Below are 25509 nucleotides of genomic sequence, written 5' to 3' on the forward strand. Positions count from 1 at the left end.
TAACCTGTTGATTCTTTCCCTAGATTAAAAGAAGTCAGAATGAAGAATTAAGCAGTTAAAAAAATGACCAGCTCTCTGCCCCCAGCAGCCCCCTTAGCAATCCTGCAGGCAGATCACTGAGGCAAGATAACATCTGAAGAGTCAGGCAGTGTGCACGCAATGGAGAAGGACGCAGAACCCACCCTCCTGCCTCGATGACTGCCTGAGATTCTCCCCTCTTTTTCCCTTTAAAAACTGTCATGGCTGAGCAGAATCCTCGGAGTTGATCTCTGGACGCGAGTCCACCTCCTCCCCAGACTGCCGGCTTTTCTGATTAAAGCACCTTTCCTTTCTTCTGACTCTTGCTTCCCGTTTATTGGCTTTGAGCAGCGAGCAGCCGAAGCTGAGCTGGGGAACAGTTACCAGTGGACACCCCGTCTCCCCGCACGGTTTGTCTGGTTCTGAGGGGTGACTTCCTCGGCTCCCGCCCCCTTTCTGCGCCGCCTCCTCACTCCGCCCTCCGGCTGACCCTTCCTCCGGCTCGGCCAACCCGCCTGCCCGCCCCTCGCCCCGCCCACAGCGCCCGCAGCCGACCCTGCCTCCCCGGGATGGGCGGCCCCGGGGGCTTCCGAGACCTCCTCCGGAGGCCAGCAGCCGGCGCGCAATAGGCGCTGCGGCGGGAGGAGCGAGCGCACACCCGCTCCCTCGTCCTCGCAGCGCCCCCAGGGCAACCTCCGCTCTCCACAAACCCGGCGCCCGCTCCGCCGCCGGCCCATCGGCCCGCGCCCTCGCCTTGCCGGTCTAGCCCTCACCGCCGTCTCCACTCCTCCCGCTCCGCCGACGTCACGCCGGGCGCCAACGCGCAGCTGCGAGCGCGGGGCGCGCGTCCCTTCCGGCTCGCCGTAGCAGGCGCGCCGCCGCTTCCGCCGGCCGGGCCCCGGATGTGTCGAGCGGAACGGTGCCGTCTGGGCCCGGTCCCCAGCCCCAGCCCGACGTGGAGGAGCGCGACCCAGACCCGGGGTAGGTGTGGGCGCGGCGGGAACAACGGGCCGGGGGTCTTATGGCCTGCGCCCCGGCCTCGGTTCCCCCTGGAGCCGCGGGGGCCCGGGGCTCCGGGGAGGGAGGCCCCGCGCGGCGCTGGCTGTGGGACGGGATGGGCTCGGCGCCGGCACCGGTCGGCCGTGAGGCGGGCCGGCGGCGGCCGGGGGCGCTGCGGGCCCGCTGCGGGCCGGCCCGTTCCTCCCGGTGAGTGGGCCGTGGGGCCGCGGCGCGCCTCGCATTGTTTTTTTGTGCGTGGGATTCAAGTCAGGTCTGTTGCTTTCTTTTGGTCTCGTGGTCCGGGTTCGATGCCCGACCCTCTCCGCAGCATGGGGATGGCGCGGCTTTGCTGCTTCGCGCGAGGTGTCCCGCGCAGGTGTGGGCAAAGGTGCCGAGGGAGAGTGACTTGTCAGACGCGTCGGCCAGCGAGCCCTGCGGCGCCGCGGCGTGCGGCCGCCTCCAGCCCCCCTCCCTCGCCCACTTGCAGCTCTCAGCTGGCTAAGGCTTGTCGCCCCCGGGGTCTTCGCGTTGCCCGCGCCCTCCGCCCGGAACACCTTCCCGCAAAGATCTGCCGCCCACATCTCTGCTCAGACGCCACCTCCTCAGTCGGAGAAGAATAACCTAGCGGCGGGCTAGTAGTGATTATTCCGGGCGTTATAGATGAGTTTTATTCTCTTCGCTTATTTGTATTTTCTGGTGAATTTTTATTTTTTTACCTGATATGTGCAATAAAATGGTTTTTGTAATTTTTTTTTAGTGGAACCAATGATATATAAATATGCTTTCTGAATGGTTGGAAAAAAATGTAAAAATACATCTTAAAACTCTAAATCATTCTACCACCCAAAGATAAGCACACTTAGCAGTTTCTTTGTGGCCCCTTGTTCTATTCGTGTAATTTTTTTTAATAATGGGGATTGTACAGTGTAATTCTATGTGCTTTTAAAAACATGTAGTTAGCATGATCAGGTGCCATGAAATCCTCTACAGCAGTTGCTGTTAGTGGAGTAGTATTAGTGAACCGTCATCTACTTAATTTCTTGTGTTGGATCCCCTCTTTCTTGCCTATCCCAGGCCGTGGCTTTAATATCCTTGTGTTGCCTTCAGTTTATCTTCTCTTCAGAGTATTCTCATCAACGTACAGCCCCTCCCTCCAGCTACCGTTACCCTTTCTAGGGCTTAGCTTCCTTTTATACCAGAATTAGGAAGAATCGCGAGCTCCCTATCACTACTTCCTCTTCTCATTTCTCTTGAACGTTGGTTCAAGCTAAGCTTTTGGTCCCACCTCGCCTCTGAAACAGCTCCTCTTGGGGTTAGGTGACACCACATTGCCAAGTCCCCCTGTTGGCCGCCTTTGACTGGGCCTCCCATGGCTTCCTTGAATCGCTGTGCCCTGGTGGCACTGGGACACAACTCTGTTGATTGTCCTTTTACCTTGATGGTTGCTCTCCTCAGCCTCCTTGCTGGTTCCTCCTCATCTCCCTAACTTACACAAATTATAAGGCCTCGAGGTGGTCCTCTCACCTCCTCTCTGGTCTGTACACTGGGTGATCTCATCCCGTGTCACGACTGGGTCACTTGTCAACACATCCTGAATGTGTTTCTCCTGGCAGGATCTTCCAAACAGCCACTTTTACATGTGTGAAACCTGCTTATACACTGCTGCATCTCCGTCAGAGGCAGCGCCATTCTTCCTGTTGCTCAGGACAGAGCTCCTTGTGTGGTCTCTGCGTTCCTTCCACGTTCCAAATTTGATTGGTCGGCACTTTAAAAATTGATCTCAAACCTGACTGCTTCTCACTGCCTTCTTGGCTACAGCTGTCATTTAAGCCCCCCGGGTCATCTCGCCTGGGTTATTCCAGTGACCTCCTTCCTGCTCACCTGAGCTGAGCTGCTCTGCAGTTGACTCTGAGCACAGATTCGGGTGATGCACTGCTTGTTCAGAGCCCTCCATCGTTTCTCATCTCCCTCAGAAAAAAAGCCAAAGTCCTTAAGGCAGTTTATGAGGCCCCTTGTGCCCAGGTCCCTGCTGCCCCTGTGACTTCATGTCCTGACCCCACTCGTTGTCACCTGGCTCCTGCCACACCCAGCTCAGGCCTGGGCACACTTCGGCTCTGCCTGAAACATCAGGTCCCCACGTGCCACGGGTCTGCCTCTCACTGAGTTCTCTTTTCAGCAGTTCCCTCCTCAGAGAGGCTGCTGGATAACCCAGCGCCTTGCCCACTCGCCCACGTGCTCCATCCCTTACCCTGAGCTGCGCCACTGCACTGATGGTCTGGCACTCACCGCTTTGTGCGTTGGGGCAGGAGCTATGCTTTGTTCGCTGTCGTACACACAGTGCTTCAAATGGTGTCTGATGGCGTACGTGCTTAATAAACATTTGTTGAGTAAATAAGTTAATGAACACATTCCTTTCTAAAGCAGGTGGATTTGGTAGGGACCTAGGCATGCAAGCGTAATTAGAAATTGTAGGGGTTGCTGAGGAATAGACTTCGCATGCTCTCAGTTAGAGGAGGGAAATTGGCTTTTCTAGTAGAGACTTAATGCACGAGGTGAGGTTTGGATTTCGTAGGTAGAAATGAAGAGAATTGAATTTGACTCCTGCATTTGGAGATGGGAGCTCCGGAGGCCATTGAAGGAAGGGTTCAGCTGCTGGATCTTGCATTCAGGGGGCCCTGGGTGAAGTTAGACGTCCTGCACAGGCAGCGTGGTGTCCTTCACGTGGACCATTCACCGGGGCCGTCCGTCTTATGTCTTGAATTCTCTCGTTGGCATTCCCTCTGCACTGCTACCCGCACCCCCAGGGTCCCGCGTTCCCAGTGTGGCGGCAGTGAGCGCCTGCAGGGCGAGCAGCTGACTGCGGCTGCGGCCTCACATCTTGATCTGGGGCTGCCTCTGCTCCTCAGCCCCCTGTACAGGGACTACGCACCGCTGCCTTTCAGAGTCAAGACCCTGGCCCTTAGACTTTTCTTCTGCGTAGAGCATCCTTTGGGCCTGTTATCTCAGCCCCGCCCCTTCTGTGTTTTTTTTTGCTTTGTTCTAACCAACAGAAATTTTTATCCTGTTTAGGTGCACTATTATATTGTAGAAATAAATTTAAAAAATCATTTATGTTCTGAGTGGAAGGGAAGGTCTTTGTATATCCTCACTTTGCTGTTTTACTTAGCTTTTTTTTTTTTTTAAATGTACGTTTAATAGTATTCACTTTTTGGAGTAGAATTCAGAGAATTTTGACAGATGTGTAATTTCCATGACAATTGGGATACAAAACAATTCCTTCCCTCCCAGCAGTTGCCTTGTGCTGCCACTCTGTAGTGAACTCTTTCCCCAGCCCTCGGCAGCCTCTGACCGCTGAGTGTGTGTTTTCTGTGTTTTTCAGGATGTCAGCTACAGGAACTCACACAGCGTGGAGGCTTTTGAGTCTGGCTTCTTCCACTGAGCGTAATGCCTTTGAGATTCATCCAGGTTGCTGCGTGTACCAAGAATGTCCCTTTTTGTGGAGTAGTAGGTCCACAGTGTGGATGGACCGCGGTTATCCATTCACTCGTTGAAGGACATTTGGATTCTTGCCAGCCTTTTAATACAAGTAATGAATGAACAGTTTACATTGCATTACAGTCAGACAGTACAGAAGCACCCCAAGCATGACGAGGTTCCTCTTTGCTCTTTCTCCTCATTCTTGACTTCCAGACTGACTGATTTGGTATCCATTTCTTTATTTACTTTTAAATTTAAAAAAAAATTTTTTTTTTTTTGGCCATGCCACGTGGCTTGCAGGATGTTAAGTTTCCTGACCAGGGATTGAACCCAGACCCTCAGCAGTGAAAGCACCGAATCCTAACCTGTGGACCACCGGGGAATTCCCCGGTATCCATTTCTTTTCAAAGTGTATTCTTGTAAACAGCATATAGTTGAGTCTTATTTTCTTAATCTAGATTGTGACTTTAAGATTTTTATTTGATATTTGGTCAATTTAATTTTTTTAATATAAATTTATTTTACTTATTTTTGGCCGCGTTGGGTCTTCATTGCTGCACGCGGGCTTTCTCTAGTTGCGGCGAGCGGGGGCTACTCTTGGATGTGATGCGAGGGCTTCTCATTGCGGTGGCTTCTCTTGTTGTGGAGCACGGGCTCTAGGTGCGCAGGCTTCGGTAGTTGTGGCTTACGGGCTCTAGAGTGCAGGCTTAGTAGTTGTGGCGCATGGGCTTAGTTGCTACACGGCATGTGGGATCTTCGTTCCCAGACCAGGGCTCGAACCCGGGTCCCCTGCATTGGCAGGCGGATTCTTAACCACTGTGCCACCAGGGAAGCCTCTGTTTAACTTTTAAATGAACACTTTGGAATAACTTTAGATGTACAGAAAATTTGCAAAAATAGGTTTCTTTCTATACATTAGAAGCTACATTCTCTGTGAGGGTGATATCTCCCACAAGAGGATCAGAATTGGTTCTTGAGAGGAAGGTGAGAAAAAATTAGGTATGACAGTGGTTTGTGGTATCCCAAAGAGTCATAGTACTTCCCAGATATACAGCATAGCTATGGTTTACAACTTCACGGGGGACGGTCGGGAGAGAAATGCCTAAATAGGCTTCCTAGGGGGACAATGGGGAAAAAAAGGTTGAGAAATAGCAGCAGAATAATGAATTGGGCGTTTGGAACTTTATTAGCTGGTGTTTAAGGAAGCACTTCTTCAGTTTGTCTTGAATGTTCCTCTCAAGCTGAGATAGATCCCACCTGGCGTAGTACAGGGGGCGCTGGCCCATCGGGTTAAGGACCCACCACCAACACCATGATTTTAATCAGAAGGGACGCTGGGGACATGAAGTCTGGGCTTCCGTTTGCACTGCAGCCCCAGAGAGGTCAGGCCTGTGTAGTAGCACATGGTGTAGTGCACCCTTAAAACCGAGTTTTAAAACTCAGTTTAGTCCATCTTATATCTTTTGGAACTCACGTATTTTAGGAACTACTATGGAACCTTTGTAACCTGCTCTGAGGTGGGAGAAGAATGAGTGTTTTGTTAGCCAATAGAACTTTTGTTAAGTGGCATCTGGTGTTACCATCTTAATAGATGCTAACATTTTACTATGAAAAATTTCAAAGATACACAAAGATTGAAAGAATTTTATAGTAAACACCTAGATACCCACCACCTAGTTTTCTATTATTAACATTTTACTGACCTGCTTTATCACACATCCATCTATCCATCCATCTTTTAAAAATTTGGGGGAGCAATTCAAGATGAGTGAAAGCATTGTTTTTAATGTGTTTAATTTAAGCCTCTTTTTTACTCCCTCTCGCAGAGGTAGTTGGTCCATTTTGGGGGTGTCTATCAAGTTACTTAGGGCCGCACAAAGACAACTTATATAAAAAGCCCTTGAATACAGGTTACCAGGGAGTGGAGGGCAGAGAGCATTCTCCACAGAGGGGAGTTCTGGAGGGTGGCGGTGCTTTTTCAGGGGGAGAGGGAGGGTTCACGTGGCTGCACGTGGGGTGTCTGGGGGTGAAGGTCCTCGTGGTGTAGCTGCCACCGCTCTGCTGATGGGGGTCAGTCTCCATCCCCGCCTGGGCTCCCCCTGGATCGCTTTCTCACAAAACTGAGATGTGGTGGTGGTGCCTGGAGCCCGCGGACCTCAGACTCCCCCGGCCGACGCTGCCTGCGTTTCAGCCCCGCAGAGGCCTGCTCCGTGTGGTGACGCGGCCCCCACGGTGCCCTGAGTGGCGTCCTTCACCCTGGCCTTTCTTAACCCGCCTGTGCCTGTTACTAGGCCTCCAGTCTTAACTCTGCTGGTTTCCTAGAGTGTGAGTGTGTGTGCAGCAGCGTCTCTGTTTGAGGAGAGCCCCAGGTTGAAAGGAGAAGCTTTACTTAGTCTTGGATTTGTTTGTAGTCCCATCGCTGACTTGACTTTGAGATACAAATGGTGTTAAACGATGGCATGAGTTTATTTATTTCAAAGATGGAGATGAAACCGCTGAGAACCACTGTCCTAAAATCTCCTAACCTTTCTCTCTGTCTTCCGTCACCACCCCGGGCAAGGCTGTGTACATTGCTGCTTGTTCTGCAGAGCTCTCTGCCCCTAGTTTTCCTCCATTCTGCCAGGATGTCATTGTTTTTAGGCCATTTCAGGAGACAGGAAATGTGTTTTAAGGAAAAACCATGAGTTGATACTGACTCCCTCTTCTTATCCAGCATCATGGGGTTGATCCGTGCCTTCCTTCCCTGTTCCATTGGTGATTATTTTGTCCTTTCCAGAGTTAGATTTGCTTCTGTTTGCGTTCAGTTTTAGGGAGCTCTTTATCCCTATTGATTTAATTTTGCTTTTTGAACGTGTAACACTTTAACATGATTCTAGAAGTCAAAATGATACGAGATGGTGTACTCAGAAGCGCCCCTTCCTCCACTGTCCTGCCAGTCTGCTTGCACCCACCCCCTTCATTTCTGGCTTATTCTTCCTGAGTTCCTTTTTTGCAAAAGTAAGCAGGTATTTATGGGGTGTTATTGCTTCCAGACTCTTTAGTGGACATAACTAGGAAATATATTTTTTAAGAAAGAAATATATATATAGATATGTATGTATCTGCTTATTTTTATTGGAATATAATTAACATACAACATTATATTAGTTTTAGGCGTCCATCATAATGATTTGACATTTGTGTACATTGCAAAATGGTCACCACATTAAGTCTAGTTACTGTCTGTCGTCATACAGAGTTACAATTTTTTTTTTCTTGTGATGAGAATTTTCAAGATTTACTCTCTCGGGGCTTCCCTGGTGGCACAGTGGTTAAGAAACCGCCTGCCAGTTCAGGGGACATGGGTTTGAGCCTTGGTCCGGGAAGATCCCACATGCCGCGGAGCAGCTGAGCCCGTGCGCCACAGCTACTGAGCCTGCGCTCTAGAGCCCGTGAGCCACAACTACTGAAGCCCACGTGCCTAGAGCCTGTGCTCCGCAACAAGAGAGGCCACCGCAACGAGAAGCCCGCGCACCGCAACGAAGAGCAGCCTCCGCTCGCCTCAACTAGAGCAAAGCCCACGCGCAGCAGCAAAGACCCAACGCAGCCAAAAATAAATAAATAAAATTAAAGAAAATAAAGATTTACTCTCAGCAAGTTTTGAACATGCAGCACAATATTACTGACTACAGTTCCCAAGCTCTACCTCCCCAGGACTTATTTATCTTATAGCTGGAAGTTTGTACCTTTTGATCCCCTTTAAGCCACTTCGCCTACCACCCAGCCCCCACTGCAACCACCAACTTGTTCTCTGTATCTGTGAGTTTTGTTTAGATTCCACATACAAGTGAAATCATACAGTATTTATCTTTCTTTGTCTGACTTATTTCACTTAACATAATACCCTCAGGTTCCATCCATGTTGTTGCAAATGGCAGGATTTCATTCTTTTTTACGGCTGAGTAATATTCCATTGTATATCTCTCCATATCTATCTCTCTATATAGCTCACATCTTCTTTATCCATTCATTTATTGATGGGCACTTAGGTTGCTTCTCTGTCTTGGCTATTGTAAATAATGGTGCATATGAACATAGGGGTACCTATAACTTTTCAAATTAGTGTTTTTGTTTTCTTCAGATACAGTGGAATGGCTGGTAATAGAATTGTCATATGGTAGTTCTGTTTTTAATTTTTTTTGAGGAAGCTCCATACTGTTTTCCATAGTGGCTGCACCAGTTTACAGTCCCACTAACAGTGCCTGAGGGTTCCCTTTTCTCCGCATCTTTGCCACATTTGTCATTTGTGGTCTTTTTGATAATAGGTGTGAGGTGATACCTCGTAGTTTCGATTTGCCTTTCCGGTGTGAAGTGGTATCTCGTGGTTTTGATTTGCATTTGCCTGATGATTAGTGATGTTGAGCATCTTTTCATGTATCTGTTGGCCGTCTGTTTCTTCTTTGGAAAAATGTCTATTCGGATCCTCTGTCCATTTTTCAATTGGATTTTTTTTTTTTTGTTATTGAGCTGCATGAGTTCTTTATATATTTTGGATGTTAACCCCTTATCAGATATATGATTTGCAAATATCTTCTTCTATTCTTCCTATAAAAAGATTGCCTTTTTATTTTGTTGACGGTTTTCTTTGTTGCACAGAGCTTTTAAGTTTGATGTCTCCCATTTGTTTATTTTTGCTTTTGTTGCCATTGCCTTTGGAGTCAGATCCAAAAAAAAAAAAAAAAAGTCTCCAAGAGAGATGTCAAGAAGCTTAACCACCTGTGTTTTCTTCTAGGAGTTTTATGGTCTCTGGTCATACATTCAAGTCGTTAATCCATTTTGAGTTAATTTTTGTGTATGGTGTAAGATAGTGGTCCAGTTTTATTTTTTTGCATGTGGCTGTTCAGTTTTCCCAACACCATTTATTGAAGAGACTGTTTCTTTCCCATTGTATTTTCTTACCTCCTTTGTCATAAATTAATTGACCATATATGTGTGGGTTTATTTTTGGACCTTCTGTTCCATTGATCTGTGGGTTTGTTTTTATGCCAATACCATACTGTTGTGACTACTAAAACTCTGTAATATGGTTTGAAATCAGGGAGCTTGATGCCTCTAGTGTTGTTCTTCTTTCTCAAGATTACTTTGGCTTTTCATGATCTTTTGTGGTTCCATACAAATTTTTAGATTGTTTGTTCTATTTCTGTGAAAAATACCTTTGGGAGTTTGATAGGGATTGCGTTGAATCTGTAGATTGCTTTAGGTAGTATGGACATTTTAACAATGTTAATCCTAATCTGAGAGCACAGGATATCTTTCCATTTACTTGTGTCATCTTCAGTTTCTTCATCAGTGTCTTACAGTTCTTAGTGTACAGGTCTTTTACCTCCTTGGCCAGAAAATTCCTAAGTATTTTATTCTTTTTTTTTTTTTATTTTATTCTTTTTGATGCAATTGTAAATGGGTGTTTTTCTTAACTTCTCTAATAATTCTTAGTATATGAAAATGTAACAGATTTTTGCTTACTGATTTTGTATCCTGCAACTTCACTGAATTCATTTATTAACTGTAACAGGTTTTTGGTGGAGTCTTGAGGGTTTTCTGTACATCATATCGTGTCATCTGCAGATGGTGACAGTTTTACTTCTTTCTGATCTTGGATGCCCTTTTATTCCTTTTCCCTGTCTAATTGTTCTGGCTAGGGCTTCCAAAAGTGTGTCGAATAAAAATGGCAAGAGGGGGCACCCTTGTCTTGTCCTGATATGAGAGGAAGTGCTTTCAGCTTCTCACTGTCGAGTATGATGTAGCTATGGGCTTGTCATATGTGGTCTTTATTACGTTGAGGTATGTTCCCTCTGTACCCACTTTGTTAAGAGTTTTTATTCTAAATGGATGTTGAGTTTTGTCAAATGCTTTCTCCGCTCTATTGAGATGATCATGTGATTTTTATCCTTCCTTTTGTTAACGTGGTGCAACACGTTGATTGATTTGCTCATGTTGAACCATCCTGCATCTCTGGAATAAGTCCCAGTTGATCACGGTGTATTATCCTTTCAATGTATTGTTGAATTCAGTTTGCTGATATTTTGTTGAGGATTTTTGCATCTGTGTTCATCAGGGATGTTAACCTGTAATTTCTCTTTTGGTGGTGTCCTCGTCTGGTTTTCGTATCGGTAATGCTGGCCTCATAAAATGAATTTGGGAGCGTTGCCTCCTTTTCATTTTTTGGAAGAGTTTGAGAAGGATAGGCATTAAATCGTTTTTGAATGTTTGGTAGAATTCATCAGTGATGCCATCTGGTCCTGGACTTTTGTTTGTTGGAATGTATCTGTTTATTTATTTAGTTTTGGCTATGTTGGGTCTTCGTTGCTGCATGCGGGCTTTCTCTAGTTGCAGTGAGTGGGAGCTACTCTTCGTTGCAGTGCGCGGGCTTCTCATTGTGGTGGCTTCTCTTGTTGTGGAGCACGGGCTCTGGGCGCGTGGGCTTCAAGTAGTTGTGGCTCGCGGGCTGTAGAGCGCAGGCTCAGTAGTTGTGGTGCACGGGCTTAGTTGCTCTGTGGCATGTGGGATCTTCCCGGAGCAGGGCTCGAACCCGTGTCCCTGCATTCTTTTTTTTACAAAAATAAACAGGGCTTCCTTGGTGCAGTGGTTAAGAATCCGCCTGCCAATGCAGGGGATGTGGGTTCGATTCCTGGTCCAGGAAGGTCCCACATGCCATGGAGCAACTAAGCCCGTGCACCACAACTACTAAGCCTGTGCTCTAGAGCCTGCGAGCCACAGCTTCTGAGCCTGTGTACCACAACTACTGAAGCCCACATGCTCTAGGGCCCCCGTGCTGCAGCTACTGAGCCCGCGTGCTGCAAATATTGAAGCCCACACGCCTAGAGCCCATGCTCTACAACAAGAGAAGCCACTGCAGTGAGAAACCTGTGCACCGCAATGAAGAGTAGCCCCCGCTCACTGCAACTAGAGAAAGCCTGGGTGCAGCAATGAAGACCCAACACAGCCAAATAAAAATAAAAATGAATGAATGAATGAGTGCAGGAAAGGTATGTCTCTGTCCTTCCATTAACTAGTCCGTCTGTCTGTCTTTCTTTCCCCTTTCTTATACAAAATTACTTCCCCATATGTATGGTCTTTTACACTTTGTTTATTTGATTTAGCAGTATGCGTTCTGGAAATTGCTTTATACCAGTTCATGGAAATCTTCCTCATTCTTTTGTACAGCTACGTAGTACTCCATTAAGTGAATGTACTGTAATATAGTCAACCAGTCTCTGAAATATTATGGATGTGCGGTTTATTTCCGGTATTTTGTGTTTACAAATAATGCTGTAGTGAATAAACATTGTGCTTGTGTGTTTTCATTTTGGAGATGGATATTCATGGTGAATGTGTAGTGGGATGCTGGGTTAAAGAGTAAGAGCATGTGTAGTTTCTTCTTCTTTTTGGCTGTGCTGGGTCTTTGTTGCGGTGTACAGGCTCTTCGTTGTGGTGCGTGGGCATCTCTAGTTGTGGCGTGTGGGCTCAGTAGTTGTGGCCTGAGGGCTTAGTTGCTCCGCGGCATGTGGGATCTTAATTCCCCGACCAGGAATCAAACCCGCGTCCCCTGCATTGGAAGGCGGATTCTTAACCAATGGACCACGAGGGAAGTCCTGAGCATGTGTAGTTTTGGGTAAATGGTGCCAGGTCCCCTTGTAGGGTTGTACAGGTTAACATCCCACAGCAGAGTTGAGAGGGCCTGGTTCCCACAGTCTCACCAACAGTGTGTTGTCTGGCTTTTGAATTTTGTTAGGCTGAGAGATGAGAAATGATATTTCAGCTTAGTTTTAGTTCATATTTCTTTCATTATGAGTGATGGATTTACAAGTGAATGTGCTTGAAAAATTCAGCCTCAAGTCTTACCTTGGAGTTTTACTTTGTTTTACTGATTTTTGCAATAGAAAATCCCATTTCATAAATACAGGCTAGGCGTGAGTGAAATGAATCAGGCGTTTGGTTCGTTACATGTGAGCAACCTTGTAGAGAGAGTCATAGTGTTTTGGTGGGTTTTGATGTTAGTCAAGAAGGCCAAGCCTGGGTTCTGGTTGATGCTGGTGATTGTGTTAGGAAGTTGTGGAGCTGGCTTTATTTCTGGCAGGCCAGGCCTTCTCTGGTTTCTGCCTCTGCATATCTTCATGGCCTGTGAGGGGCTCTTTGATGCAGACGCTGCGCATTGGATGTGTGCTTCCTCCCGTTCAGAAATGGCCCCCTTGATGGTGCAGTATAGAAATGCTTCCCCACTCTAACAGCAGTGCTCCCTGGGTGGTGAGCGGTGCCTGGCCCTTGGCTGTGGTGTGGGAGGCGCGTCGACTGTGGCGATGAGCGCAGTGAGCCTGGCAGCCTGGGGCTTCTGCTCAGCTCCCGCTTCTTGTTGCCGGCTGGGATGTGGCCCAGTGTGGCCAGTACTCGGATGTTTCTCATGAATGAAGCTGACAACTTGCGTTTTTTATGTGAAATCTCCTGGTATAAAAATATCAATTGAAATGAATCCAAACAGCAGATGACATCATACAGACTAAAACCGTGTCCGGTCTGCATAGAGCCAGGGCGGCCATGATTGCCAGCATCTCCTGCCGAGCGACTTGGGGACTCCCCACCCAGTGTGGCGTAATGGCCCTCTGAGCCCTGGCTCTGTCTGTCTCCTTGGCCTTGGTCTTCAGCACGCTAGTATTCTAGCACTTTCCCCTCCTCTGCTTTTCCCATGCTCGCTCGTGTACTCACCAAGCACCTACCGGGTGTCTCTCATATGCCAGGCTCTGTTCTGGGTGCTGGTGGTTCATCAGTGAGCCCAGTCAGACAGCCTCCCTCACACGACACGCTGTTATGCTTGGCCAAAGACGTTTCTTTTAACGTGTACAGAGAGAGCTAGAAATATGTACACGCCCATATATGTGTTGTCATGTCGAGAGTTTAAAAACGTGTATACGTATAATATATATGCTACACGTATGTTTGGCTTTACTCAAGTTATATAATTTAAGTACGTACAAGCGTTTCCTCATTCTTTTAGTGGCTGCCTCTAAAGGGTGGTTATACCAGATTTTGTTAAAAGTTCCCTATAGGGGAGCATTTACATTGTTTGAAATTTGACATTATAAATAATATTATAATGAACACCTTTGGACAACTGTATATTTGTGTGAATAGATCCCTAGAGCTGGAGTTCCTTGATCAGTGTACATTAAAATTGTGATAGGTAATGCCGCGTTACCCTCCAGAAAGCTATAGCTGTGCTTTACTTCCCTCATTTGTGTATGGCGGGTTCGCCATTTCCTAGCAGCCTTACTAAACCTGAATATTATCAGTCTTTTGATCTTCACTACCCTGTCAAACAACAAATAATTGTCTCACTTTATTTCATATTTTGTTATTAATGAGGTTAAGCATTTTTGATGTTTATGTGTCATCTGAATTTCTTGTAGAATTTCTGGTTTAGCCTCTTTTCTTGGGTTGTTTCGCTCTTCTTGATTTGTGGGAATTCTTAAGGATGGATAACCTTTTGTCATATAGGCTTCAAATTTTTTTTTTTTTTTTTGCGGTACGCGGGCCTCTCACTGTTGTGACCTTTCCCGCTGCGGAGCACAGGCTCCGGACGCGCAGGCTCAGCGGCCATGGCTCACAGGCCCAGCCGCTCCGTGGTACGTGGGATCTTCCCGGACCGGGGCACGAACCCGCGTCCCCTGCATCGGCAGGCGGACTCTCAACCACTGCGCCACCAGGGAAGCCCATAGGCTTCAAATATTTTTTATCAATCTCACTTTTTTATTGTAATGTTCTTCTTTAGTAAGGTTGTCAGTTGTTAATGCTTTTTAAAAATAAATATTGTTTCTAGGTTTCACGCCATGTTTAGGAAACTCTTCATTACTGCAGGATTATAAAGATATTCTCATATGTTTCAAAATATTTTTATGGTTTGATTTTACCCCCTTGAGTAATTTTTGTGAATGGTGTGAGGTGCAGGGGTGGGCGGGGCTCAGGGGGTGGATCTGACTTTTATTTTTCTAAGTGGATCGATCTAAGAAAGTTTGGATTTTAATTCTCTAGCTTCAGGACTTCTCTGGCTGTCCAGTGGTTGAGACTCCATGCTTCCACTGCAGGGTGTGCAGGTTCGATCCCTGGTCAGGGAACTAAGATCCCACGTGCCGCAAAGAGCAGCCAAAATATAAATAAAAAAATAAATAAGTGATAAAAAAATAATTCTTTAGCCTTCCAGAAAGCTGTTGTGAACTTTAGTAATGCTCTAAAAAGACTTCTTATTTTAAACATCTCGACAACAGTCAGAGAGGTTTAAAAATAGCATCTGTCTGTGAGAGGCCTTTTTCTCTGTGGTCTGCAGCTCTTGGTGAGGCACGGATTTGTGGGCACCACGAAACCCTGAGAGGCTCACCGGGTGGACCATTGCTGGAGGTGGCAGGGAGGCAGGGACAGATATGTCAGCGGGGTCTTGTGTCTTAAGGCAGAGAACTGCGGGGGTTTGTGCGATAGGCTGGAGTGGAGGGTGTGGCGTCTCTTCTATTGCAAAGTGTTTTCTTTTTTTTTTTAAATTGAAGTATAGTTGGTTACAATATTGTGTTAGTTCCAGGTGTACTAATGATTTGACATGTGCGCACATTATGAAACGGTCACCGTGATGAGTCTAGTAGCCATCTGTCCCCGTACAAAGTGTTATTACAGTGTCACTGACCATATTCCTTATGCTGCACCTTACATCACATGACTGACTTCTATAACTGGAGGCTTGTACCACTTAATACCCTTCACCCATTTCACCCACCTCTCATCCCCTCCCTTCTGGCAGCCACCTGTATGCTCTCTGTATCTGTGAGTCTGCTTTCATGTGTTGTTTCCTTTATGTGCTGGATCAGCCTAGATGTGCCTGGCTCTTGCAGCCGGCAGGTGCGCCCCGGGCGCTGCTGGCATCCAGCACAGGGCGGAGTGCCCGCCACGTGTTCCCTGCAGTTAGCTTGTTGTTGTGCTCCCTCGGGGCCTCATCCCTGTGCTCCTGTGAACTGCCAAGCAGGACCGAGTCAGTGTGGCAAACAGCATGCCCCTGTCTTTGCCAAAGCGTGTCACGTGACCACCCAGTCCAGGGCTGGGAAATGCACACCCGTGTTGTGACTGGCGGGAGAATCGGAGTGTTTGGTGAAGAGCACTGATGACTGTGGCACAAGCCAGTTAAGGACAAACTTGGAGAGCATAGAAAGGCAGCAGGGAAAAATCAAAGTGTACTCTGTCACGTAGTCAGTATTAATACTGTTTTGCGTAGCTGTATCAAAGTTTATTGATGTTCGTGGCTGGGCGTGCCGTCTTTCTGCTACAAACAACATTTCAGTCAGCGTCCGTGTACATTGGACACAGCTCTGATCTGTTCTCTTAGGCTGATCTAGGAGTCGGATTACTGGGTCAGAAGACGCGAATGTGCTGTAAGACTCTTGTACCTACTGCCAAATTGCTCTCTGGAGTTTCCACTTGAAAATATTCCCAGACGCTATTTGTGGCTTCTGTCCTCCCTTCACTCCCATCGTGTTCTGTCTGTTCCTTCTGCCCTGAGTTCACGCTCGTGTGTTCAAGCCCTGATCCACCCTCCTCCTCGTTCCCTTCTCCTCACTCTCCGTCCAGCCCGGGAGCTGTTGTTGACGTAGCAGAACTACCCAAAGCGGGAGCCTGGCCTGAGGGCCGGATCCGTCTGGGGGGATGACAGGGCTGAGAGGGAGACGGGTTTGGGAAGGGAGCAGGGCTCATGACCTGAGCTCCCTGCTCGTTGAAGGGGAAGAAGAGGCTTCCCAATCCCTAGCTGCCTGGACTCTGGGAGCCCCGAAAGAGAAGCTGGGGAGGGAGGCCCTGGGGGGCTGGGAGCATGTCCAGGCCTCAGCGGGGGGTGAGGGGGTGGGAGCAGCTGCTATGGGGACCCAGTTTCCTGAGCCCTTCCCCCCTCACTCTTTCCAGTTCTGACCTGGGGACCCCTGCCTACACCAAGGATGGGGCCCAGGTAGGTGTTTCTTAGGGTGGCCTCTTCCCGGCACCAGATGTGCCCCTTGTGTGATGTCAGCATTGCCCTGAGTGAGCAGCCACCGCACAGACGGCGCCAGCCCCGCGTGGCCCCAGTGGGCGCTGCGCACAGTGGTCTGAGGGCTTGTCCCCACTCCTCGCAGGTTGCGGCGGTGCGCTGACGCGGCCCGCTGATCTTGGCCTGGTCCTGGGCAGTGTCCTCCTCAAATCGTGAGCCAAACAGCCCGCTGCGGCTGCTGGCGGGCCTTACAGTTAGGGACATCGCTGCCCCCAATTCAGGAGATGGTGGCTTTGCTTTCCACCGGGGTACCTGTATCATGTTCCGGGGGATGCTGTTTTAGATAAGTGGTTTCTTTACATCATAGTTGATTGGGTTTGTTTCTCCAACCTGACCGTAAGCTCACTGAAGTCAGGAACCTTTTTAAAAAGTCAAGGTGTAGTTTACAGTTCTTTGAATTTGAACGAACACACTCATTCTTGTAACCATTGTCCCAAATCAAGTGTAGAACCAGTTCCACACCCCCAAGTTCCCACCTGCAGCCTGGCAGCGTCTGTCTAATCTGTCTCTGTGGTTTTGCCTGTTCCAGAATGTCTTGTCGTGTCAGTGGCCTGCAGCCTGTGGTCCTTGCGTCTGGCTGTGCTCCTTGGCGTCCTCGTGGTGTGGGTGTGTCTGTAGCTCGGCCTTTACGTTGCTGAGGCAGCCGCGTTGTGTGGCTCTTCCAGGTGTTGTATTCCTTCTCCAGGCGAAGGTCAGTATTTATGTCTCCATATGTCTCAGTAGATAGTTTTTTAATTTATATCTTTAACAGAGTCGTGGTTAAGTTGTACAATTAGTATGCTACTTTTTTCACTTAATAATATATCTGAAAAACTTTTCCATGTTTATAACATAGTCTCCATCTAGAACTTGAACATTGGATATTTCTGGTTACACTTCTTTTTACTTCTACTGTATTATTCTGTAATAAATATTTTTATGCATAATTTTAAAAAATTGGTAGGTGAATTTCCTTAGCAATTCCCAGAGGTTGGATTAGTAGGTCAAAGGTAATGGGGCCTGCTTCCCCACCGTTGTCGGCCACCCTGTTAGGCACGTTCTGAGCTCTGAGCCCTCAGAGATCTGCGCTGTCTCCCTCCACATTTTTTCAAGAGGTCAGTCATCACAACGTATTCCCCCCCCTCCCATTCTTTACCTTCCCCCTGGTTTTGTAAATTATTATATGTGAGAGAGTTTCTTTCTGGCCTTTGTTCTCTCTTATCATCTTTGGTATTCTGGGAATGTATTTTAAGGAAATAATCTGAAATATGTCCTAATGTGTTTGTTTATTCTTTTTATTCTATTTTTGTGTTTGTTCTACACTAATCTTCCTCATAATGCTTGTTTAAAAAGATCAGGAACAAAAGCTCTTTTTTAAAACTTGATTGATTGATTGATTGATTGGGCTGTGCCGGGTCTTAGTTGCGGCATGCATGCGGGATCCAGTTCCCTGACCAGAGATCGAACCCAGGCCCCCTGCATTGGGAGCACAGAGTCTTAACCACTGGACCACGATGGAAGTCCCAAAAGCTCGTCTTGAAAGCAATAAGCATGCCCCAGAGTCCCCCGCCCTTGAGTGTCCCACAGCTCACGGTTCCCGCCCACGTTGCTGGGCTCTCTGCTGGGGGCGAGGGTGGGAGAGGGCTCCTGGGATGATAATTAAGGCTGTGGTCCCGATTTCCCGTTTGGATGTGTTGGCTGCAGCCTGCCCATGGTCTTTAGACTCCATCTTCAGAGACGGTCATCAGAGCAGAGAGTGCCTTCTCCTGCTAGTCTAAGCAGGCACTGGTCTTTATGTTTCCCAGCCTTCACTTGTGCACCCGTGAGTTCTGTAGCTCTTGATTTCATACATATGTGTGTTTCAGCCAGGGGCCTGGGACTGTGGCAGCATTCATACAAATGTGTATTTTCACTTTTTAAGTCTTGTAACTTTCGGTTTATAATGTTTTTCATCCCTTGTCCGTTTTCTCCGTGAAATAACAGTGATGCCCTGAAGACGAAAGGATGCTCCTGCTTGTCTTGCGGGGAGGGCTGGAGGGAACACCAAGAAATGGGGAGCTAGGTGTGTCAGTGAAGACTTGAGAATTGTAATCGGGGGGAGGGTATTTCTGACCCAGCCAGTGGGGAGCAGACAGGCTGCGGCTGTCGTCCTGTTCCCAGCGGGGTCGCCCCCTTGCAGAGAGCGAGGCTCCAGCCCAGTGTGACTTGTGGGCGGCCTCCCTGCCTCACCTCGGAATTAGCCTCCTCCCGCTAGTCCTCTGCTTCCTCCCGTCCTTTCTCAGTGTCCTGTCCCCTCTCCCGCCCCCTTCCCTAGTCCGCAGCCTTCAGCACTCTTGGGGCCATGAGCCCCTTTAAAGCCATGTCCCAGCTCCCAGAGAGTTGGCGGACCCCTGACGGGGACTCTCCCGTCCTGGCTGCTCCCTTCTCTCCTGAGGTTTTCTTCCGGAAACACCCACCACCCCCAGGTGAGCTCGTAGAGAGGGCTGAGGTGCGAGGCTGGCACCAGGCCTGGGCCTCTCCCCCAGGAGCGCAGAGGGGCTCTGTGTGTTCACACTCAAGTAACCCGGGGGTGTTTGCAGGGGCGTTGCACAGATGCTCATGAGAACTGCCAGCTGGTGAGGGGCGGTTCTCTTCTGATGACATGCGATGGTGGCATGTGTGGGAGCCACTGGCGGCCTCCTGGGCACCGTTCCTCCACTGGGAGAGATGGGCAGACTGCCCCAGCACGTGGCGGCACGGAGCAGGGCTACCGGACGAGGAATAGCCCCCCAGGAAGAAACATGCCTGTCACGAGCGCCAGCACCAGGTTCATATCCCGCTGGCCTTGAGCAAGTGATTGCCAGTTAGCTTCCTCGGGAGCTGGTTGGGACCACCCACCTGCTTCTGCCAGGCTATGTCCTGGCCCCAGGCACAGCAGTGACCCAGAAGGAAGGCCCTGTCCCTCCTCTGTGCTGAAGGAGATGGTCTCCAGTGCCATCTCGTCAGGGCTCGATGACAGTAAGACAGTGGTTTGTATCAGATGCTGGTGGGAACATCCCTCCAGAGCATCTGTCCAGTGCTGCTAAATGGTACTCAGAATAAGTAGTGATCAGATGGTTATATTTGCCTCTAAGTAACTTGATTTTAACTTTGTTTTTTCAGCAGAGCATTAAGTTGGATAAAAAAGGAGGGCGATCATGCACCATGGCAGCGGCCCTCAGAACGTCCAGCACCAGCTGCAGAGGTCCAGGGCCTTCGCTGGCAGCGAAGGAGAAGAGCAGCAGGCCCGTCCCAACCCCCCGCAGTCCCCCGCCACGCCCTTTGCGCCGGCGGCGAGCCCGTCCGCGCCCCAGTCCCCCGGTTACCAAGTTCAGCAGCTGATGAACCGCAGCCCCGTGGCCGGGCAGAGCGTGAACATCGCCCTTCAGAATGTGGGGCCGGTGGTGGGAGGGAACCCCCAGATCACGCTGGCCCCCCTGCCGCTGCCCAGCCCCACTTCTCCGGGATTCCAGTTCAGTGCGCAGCAGAGGCGGTTTGAGCACGGGTCTCCATCGTACATCCAGGTCACCTCGCCGCTGTCCCAGCAGGTGCAGACTCAGAGCCCCACCCAGCCCAGCCCCGGGCCGGGACCGGGCCTGCAGAGCATGCGGGCGGGAGCCCCTGGCCCCGGCCTGGGCCTATGCAGCAGCAGTCCCACCGGGGGCTTCGTGGACGCCAGTGTGCTGGTGAGACAGATCAGCCTGAGCCCGTCCAGTGGCGGCCACTTCGTGTTCCAGGAGGGCTCGGGCCTGGCGCAGATGGCCCCGGGCGCCCAGGTTCAGCTGCAGCACACGGGGGCGCCCATCACGGTCAGAGAACGGAGACTCTCGCAGCCCCACGCGCAGTCGGGGGGCACCGTCCACCACCTGGGACCTCAGAGCCCCGCGGCCGCAGGCGGGGCCGGCCTGCAGCCCCTGGCCAGCCCTGGCCACATCACCACGACGAGTCTGCCGCCCCAGATCAGCAGCATCATCCAGGGGCAGCTGATCCAGCAGCAGCAGGTGCTGCAGGGGCCTCCGCTGACCAGGCCTCTGCTCCCTGGCGTCGGGGGGACTTCGGCGTTTGGGATGACGTCCCCACCGCCCCCCACCAGCCCTTCCAGGACCGCAGCGCCCCCGGGCCTCTCCAGCCTTCCTGTCCCGTCTGCGGGGAGCACGGGGATAAGAAAGGCTCCCCGGAAATTGGAAGAGATCCCCGCGGCCTCCCAGGAGCTGGCCCAGATGCGGAAGCAGTGCCTGGACTACCACTTCAGGGAGATGGAGGCTCTGAAGGCGGCCTTCAAGGAGTACTTGGTCGAGCTGTTCTTCTTGCAGCACCTTCAGGGAAACATGATGGATTTCCTAGCTTTCAAGAAGAAGCATTATGCCCCGTTACAAGCTTACCTTAGGCAGAACGATTTGGACCTGGAGGAGGAGGACGAGGACGAGGACGAGGAGAAGTCTGAGGTCATCAACGACGAGGTGAGGGGCGGCGCCCAGTCACCAGCAGGCCGGGCTGCTTGGCTGTGCGTGCAGGCAGCCGTGAATTGCACGTGATCTGTGAGCCTGGGGTGTTCATGAGATGCAGTTCATAAGGATTTGATCCAGGAGCAAATGGAAGATGCATTTGCTTTTTCCTTCATGGAAGGAAAGAGCTGCTCTAGTTAGGAGGACGGTGCAGAGTGGTGCTGTGAGTATTGCCGGTGCGTTTAGAACAGGGATGCTTCCCCGGTTTGGGGAGCCAACCTGGCCTGACCCAGCGTTCCCCTGTGCTCTGCTGGGTGTGTGGAGGTTGGCCAGCCCCGAAGGGCCTGCAGAAGCCAGGGGTGTGGACACCTTCCCGCTGGTTCCCCAGGTTTCACATTATACTTACGCAGGTTCACCCATTGGGATTCTCAACACCATGAATGTCATTTTTAAGGAAGGGATTTGAATCACTAGGTTGTTACAGTATATCAGTTATGATTTAAATCACTAGATACATTTATAAGGTATCTTCATGATTAAAATATGGTTATTATGGCAAAGCAACTGAGAATTTTTTCAATTTTTAGATGTAGTCTTAGATTTGAGATCACATATTTAACTCACGCTGTTGCACGTGGCTACTGAGTGGTATTTAAGATAGAATCTTTTTTAGATAGTGAACTTTTTGGGTACCTGGAATGGGTGCTTAATAAATAACCCCAATTGGGATTCTCAGTACCTTAGTGATTCCTAAGGTCCCTTTATTGGTACTTCCTAGAGAAGGAAGCTGAGCAGACAGGGCGACAGTGAGGTGCAGCGTGATGCACTGGATTTGTGCCTCTGTGTTGTGACTGTACACTATGTTGGTGGAGCTCATTTTGTTTTTTGATACAGCTAAAACAGTGTAAATCTCTGTCAGTTCTTCTGCAAAGAAATCAGCCTTTGATGAACAAAAGCTGGCCTCTTTGCTCATCTCCTCGTTGATATTTATTATGTGTGGCTTTGCCATTTGGTGTTTTCTTTAACACCCTTTCCAGGATGAACCATTTTTATTTTCTAAAAGGTTTATATGATTTTTTTTTTTGAGGATTTCACCTCTGTTGCCATGAAATAGTGAAATTCAGTTCTCTTTTATGTTTGTACACCAATGTTGTCTGTAGGCTCAATCCCCCTTATCTGTCATTGCCATTCTGACCTGCACGTAGTAGGCCAGGGTGTAAACTGCCTATGAGGTTGTCAGGGCTTTGCTACTTGAAGACTGTCCGCCATTACCATTTTTAAAGTTTGAAGTTGCAGAATCTAAGGACATTGCACTTGTGACTTAAATTGGAGTTTCTGCAAGATTTGCAGTTGAGTTAGGGTATTACAAATCTGTCACAAATCAGTTCAGTGTCCTTTTACAGGATTTGATGCAAAAAAATTCCATTTTTAAACACCAGACATCAGTGAGCTATCAGCAATAAAATTCTAACAAAATTTTGAGCAGTCTTAAAAATTATGTTGCCTTTTTTTCTCAAAATATTTCCTCTCAGGTAAAGGTTGTGACAGGAAAGGATGGGCAGACTGGTACTCCTGTTGCTATAGCAACCCAGCTTCCTCCAAATGTTTCTGCTGCTTTTTCATCCCAGCAGCAACCATTTCAGGTACTTTTCGATGGTTCTAAAATGTAGTCTCATCCGAAACTTTTCCTTCATCCAGATATTTTAACCTTCAATTTACTATTTGCTGTTCAGCATTTTTTTCCAGAGCCCATTCCTTATTTTAAAAAAGTAAAAAAGCCTTCCTGCATATAAAATTATACAACTAAATTGCATGAGTAAATGACAACACAGACCTTAATGCATTATTTTTTGTGTGTATTGACCTGTAACGCAGTAGTAGCTTCAGCATGCATGTCATCTAATACCTACAGTCCTGTTGAATGTATGCTCAGGATTCCTTGTGTGCTGTGTTTTAAATGTTCGTTCTTTCTTGTGTCTTCTATCTGTATTTTTGAGAACAGTGCAAACAGAAGAAAAAAAGAAAGATTACACAGATGATAACTTGATATTTTCTGTAGCTAGAAGAAACACTGAAATGAAACACACTTCTAAAATACCAGGACCTTAGGCTTCTAAATGGATGTTAATTGAATGCAAACTGATTATTTTTAATTTTTTGAAAATTAAATCACTCAGTGTTACATTAATAAATGCCAAGAACCTAAAAGTACAGGTCAGATTCTAGTCATTTTGGAATAGATTGTGCTAGGTTCTGAAAGCAGTTGAATCTTGTGGTGATGATGTTTTTAAAATTTTCTTAATTTTTAATTTTGGTATAATTTCAAACATATATAAAAGTTGCAATAACAGTACAAAGACCTCCTGTTATATCCTCTACCCAAATTCACCAGTTAACTTTTTGCCCCATTTGCATTATTTTTATTCTCTCTCTCTTTTATATGTACACACATACACATTTCCCCCAAACTATTTGAGAGTAAATTGCAGACATCATATCACACTTGCATCCCTAAGTCCTTCTTCATATGGTATCAGGTACGAGTGTTACCTGACCTAACCGTGGTATAACAATCAATTCTGGAAATTTTACAGTAACTTTTACTATGACTGAGCCACAGCTCATGTGCAAATTTTGTCTCTTGTTCCGGTGACATCCTTTGTATAGTTTTTCTCCCAGTCTGGGATCACCCGTTGTGTTTAGTTGCCATGCCTCTCTGGTCTTCTTTAATCTGGGCAAGCTCCTCGCTCTTTCATGCCTTCACATTTTTGAGAAGTGTAGGTCAGTTATTTTGTAGAATGTCGTTTGACATGGGCCACTAATTCTGTTATCTATTGGCGAGTCCTGCTGGAGTCAGCTGTCGCGTTAAAGACTGCAAAGTGGATTTTCTAACTCCATTATTCCTTCTGCATTCATTAGCTGGCATTCTGCTGTAATGATGAACTTTCTTTTTTCTTCCATTACGTATATTCACATACAGATTCTTATTTCATTTTCATATGTCATTAACGGTATTTATTTATTTAAATTTATTTAATTCAGTAAAGTTTATTCTTTTTGGTCTATAGTTCTGTGAATTTTGTTAAATGCCTAGAGTTGTGTAACCACCACCACCCAAGAAACAGAGGAGTTCTGTCATCCCCCCAGAAGTTCCTCATGCCACATCTCTGTCGTCAAATTTTCTCCCTCCCTTAACCTTTGTTCTCTGTCTATGATTTTGCCTTTTCCAGGATAAAATACAAATGGAATTATACAGTATAGTATATGCATGCTGCCTTTTCAGTCTGGCTTCTTTCAGTTAGCATAATAATTAATGCATTTGAGATTCATCCACGTTGTTGAATTTGCCAATTGTTTCCTTTTTTTGCTGAGCGGTATTCCACTATATGAGTGTTCCCCAGTTTGTTGAGCCATTCACCCTTTGAAGGACGTTGGGTTGTTTCCAGTTGTTGGCATACCTAGGAGACAGGTTTCTGGGCTGTTACTAAGAGTACATTCAGTTTCACATGCGACTGCCAAACTTTCCACAGTGGCTGTTCGTTTCACATTCCCACCAGCGGTGACTGAGAGTTCCTTTTGTTCTGCATCCTCCCCACCACTTGTTCTTGTCAGTTTTCTTCTGTAGTTATTCTAATACGTATGCAGTGGTTTTAACTTGTATATCTCTAAAGACTAATGATGTTGAACAACTTTTCTTCTTCATGCGTTCATTTCCATTTGTATATCTTCTTCGGTGAAGTATCTGTTCATTTCCTTCACCATTTTTTTCCCATTGAGTCATTTGCTTTGTTGTTGCATTTGAGAATTCTTTATATAATTTGGATATAAGCTTTTTGTCAGATATAAATTTGCAAATATTTTTCTGTCATTCTGTGCCGTATCTTTTTCTTCTTTTAGATCATTTTTTACAGAGCAGAAGTTCTGAATTTTGATGTGGTCTCTTTTATCATTTTTTTTCTTTTATGGATTGTGATTTTGTTATATAAGAACTCTTCACTCAACCCAAGGTCACAAAAATTTCCTCTAGTTTTTTTTTTTTAGAAGTCGTATAGTTTTATGTTTTACATTTAGGTCTGTGATCCTTTTTTTTTTTTTTTTTCCGATACGCAGCCCTCTCACTGTTGCGGCCCCTCCCGTTGCAGAGCACAGGCTCCAGACGCGCAGGCCCAACGGCCATGGCTCACGGGCCCAGCCGCTCCGCGGCATGTGGGATCTTCCCGGACCGGGGCATGAACCCGTATCCCCTGCATCGGCAGGCAGACTCTCAACCACTGCACCACCAGGGAAGCCCGTGTGATCCATTTTGAGTAAAGTATTGTATAACATGCAAGCATCGGTAGAAGTTTATTTCTTTGTATATTGACAGCCAGTTAGTTGAGCAGTGTTTCTTAAAAAGACTGTCTTGTATCTGCTGAATTGATTTTGCATCTTTGCCAGAAATCAGTTGATCCTGTCCGTATGGGTGTGTTTCTAGGCTCTCTTCTCTTC

At 47.7% G+C, this 25509-nt stretch overlaps 1 protein-coding gene across 18 annotated transcripts in view; it reads left to right on the top strand.

Moving 5' to 3' along the window:
* Window positions 1-521: 521 nt before the first annotated feature.
* EP400 (E1A binding protein p400) overlaps window positions 522-25509 on the top strand; it is a 116105-nt gene continuing 91117 nt past the window's right edge. For 7 of the 18 annotated variants that reach the window (XM_027125171.1, XM_027125170.1, XM_027125174.1 and 4 more), the window contains exons 1-4: window positions 522-999; window positions 17109-17270; window positions 19700-21036; window positions 22554-22664. In XM_027125171.1, coding sequence (XP_026980972.1) covers window positions 19735-21036; window positions 22554-22664 — 1413 coding nt within the window. In that variant the 5' untranslated portion in view covers window positions 522-999; window positions 17109-17270; window positions 19700-19734. Of the gene's footprint in view, window positions 1000-4396; window positions 4604-17108; window positions 17271-19699; window positions 21037-22553; window positions 22665-25509 lie in introns of those variants that run through there. The other 11 variants (XM_027125183.1, XM_027125188.1, XM_027125185.1 and 8 more) reach the window with 8 other exon arrangements.

This window comes from Aethalodelphis obliquidens, unplaced genomic scaffold (genome assembly GCF_003676395.1).
Source record: "Aethalodelphis obliquidens isolate GAN/ISIS:26980383/991018 unplaced genomic scaffold, ASM367639v1 scaffold28, whole genome shotgun sequence".
Taxonomy (NCBI): domain Eukaryota; kingdom Metazoa; phylum Chordata; class Mammalia; order Artiodactyla; family Delphinidae; genus Aethalodelphis; species Aethalodelphis obliquidens.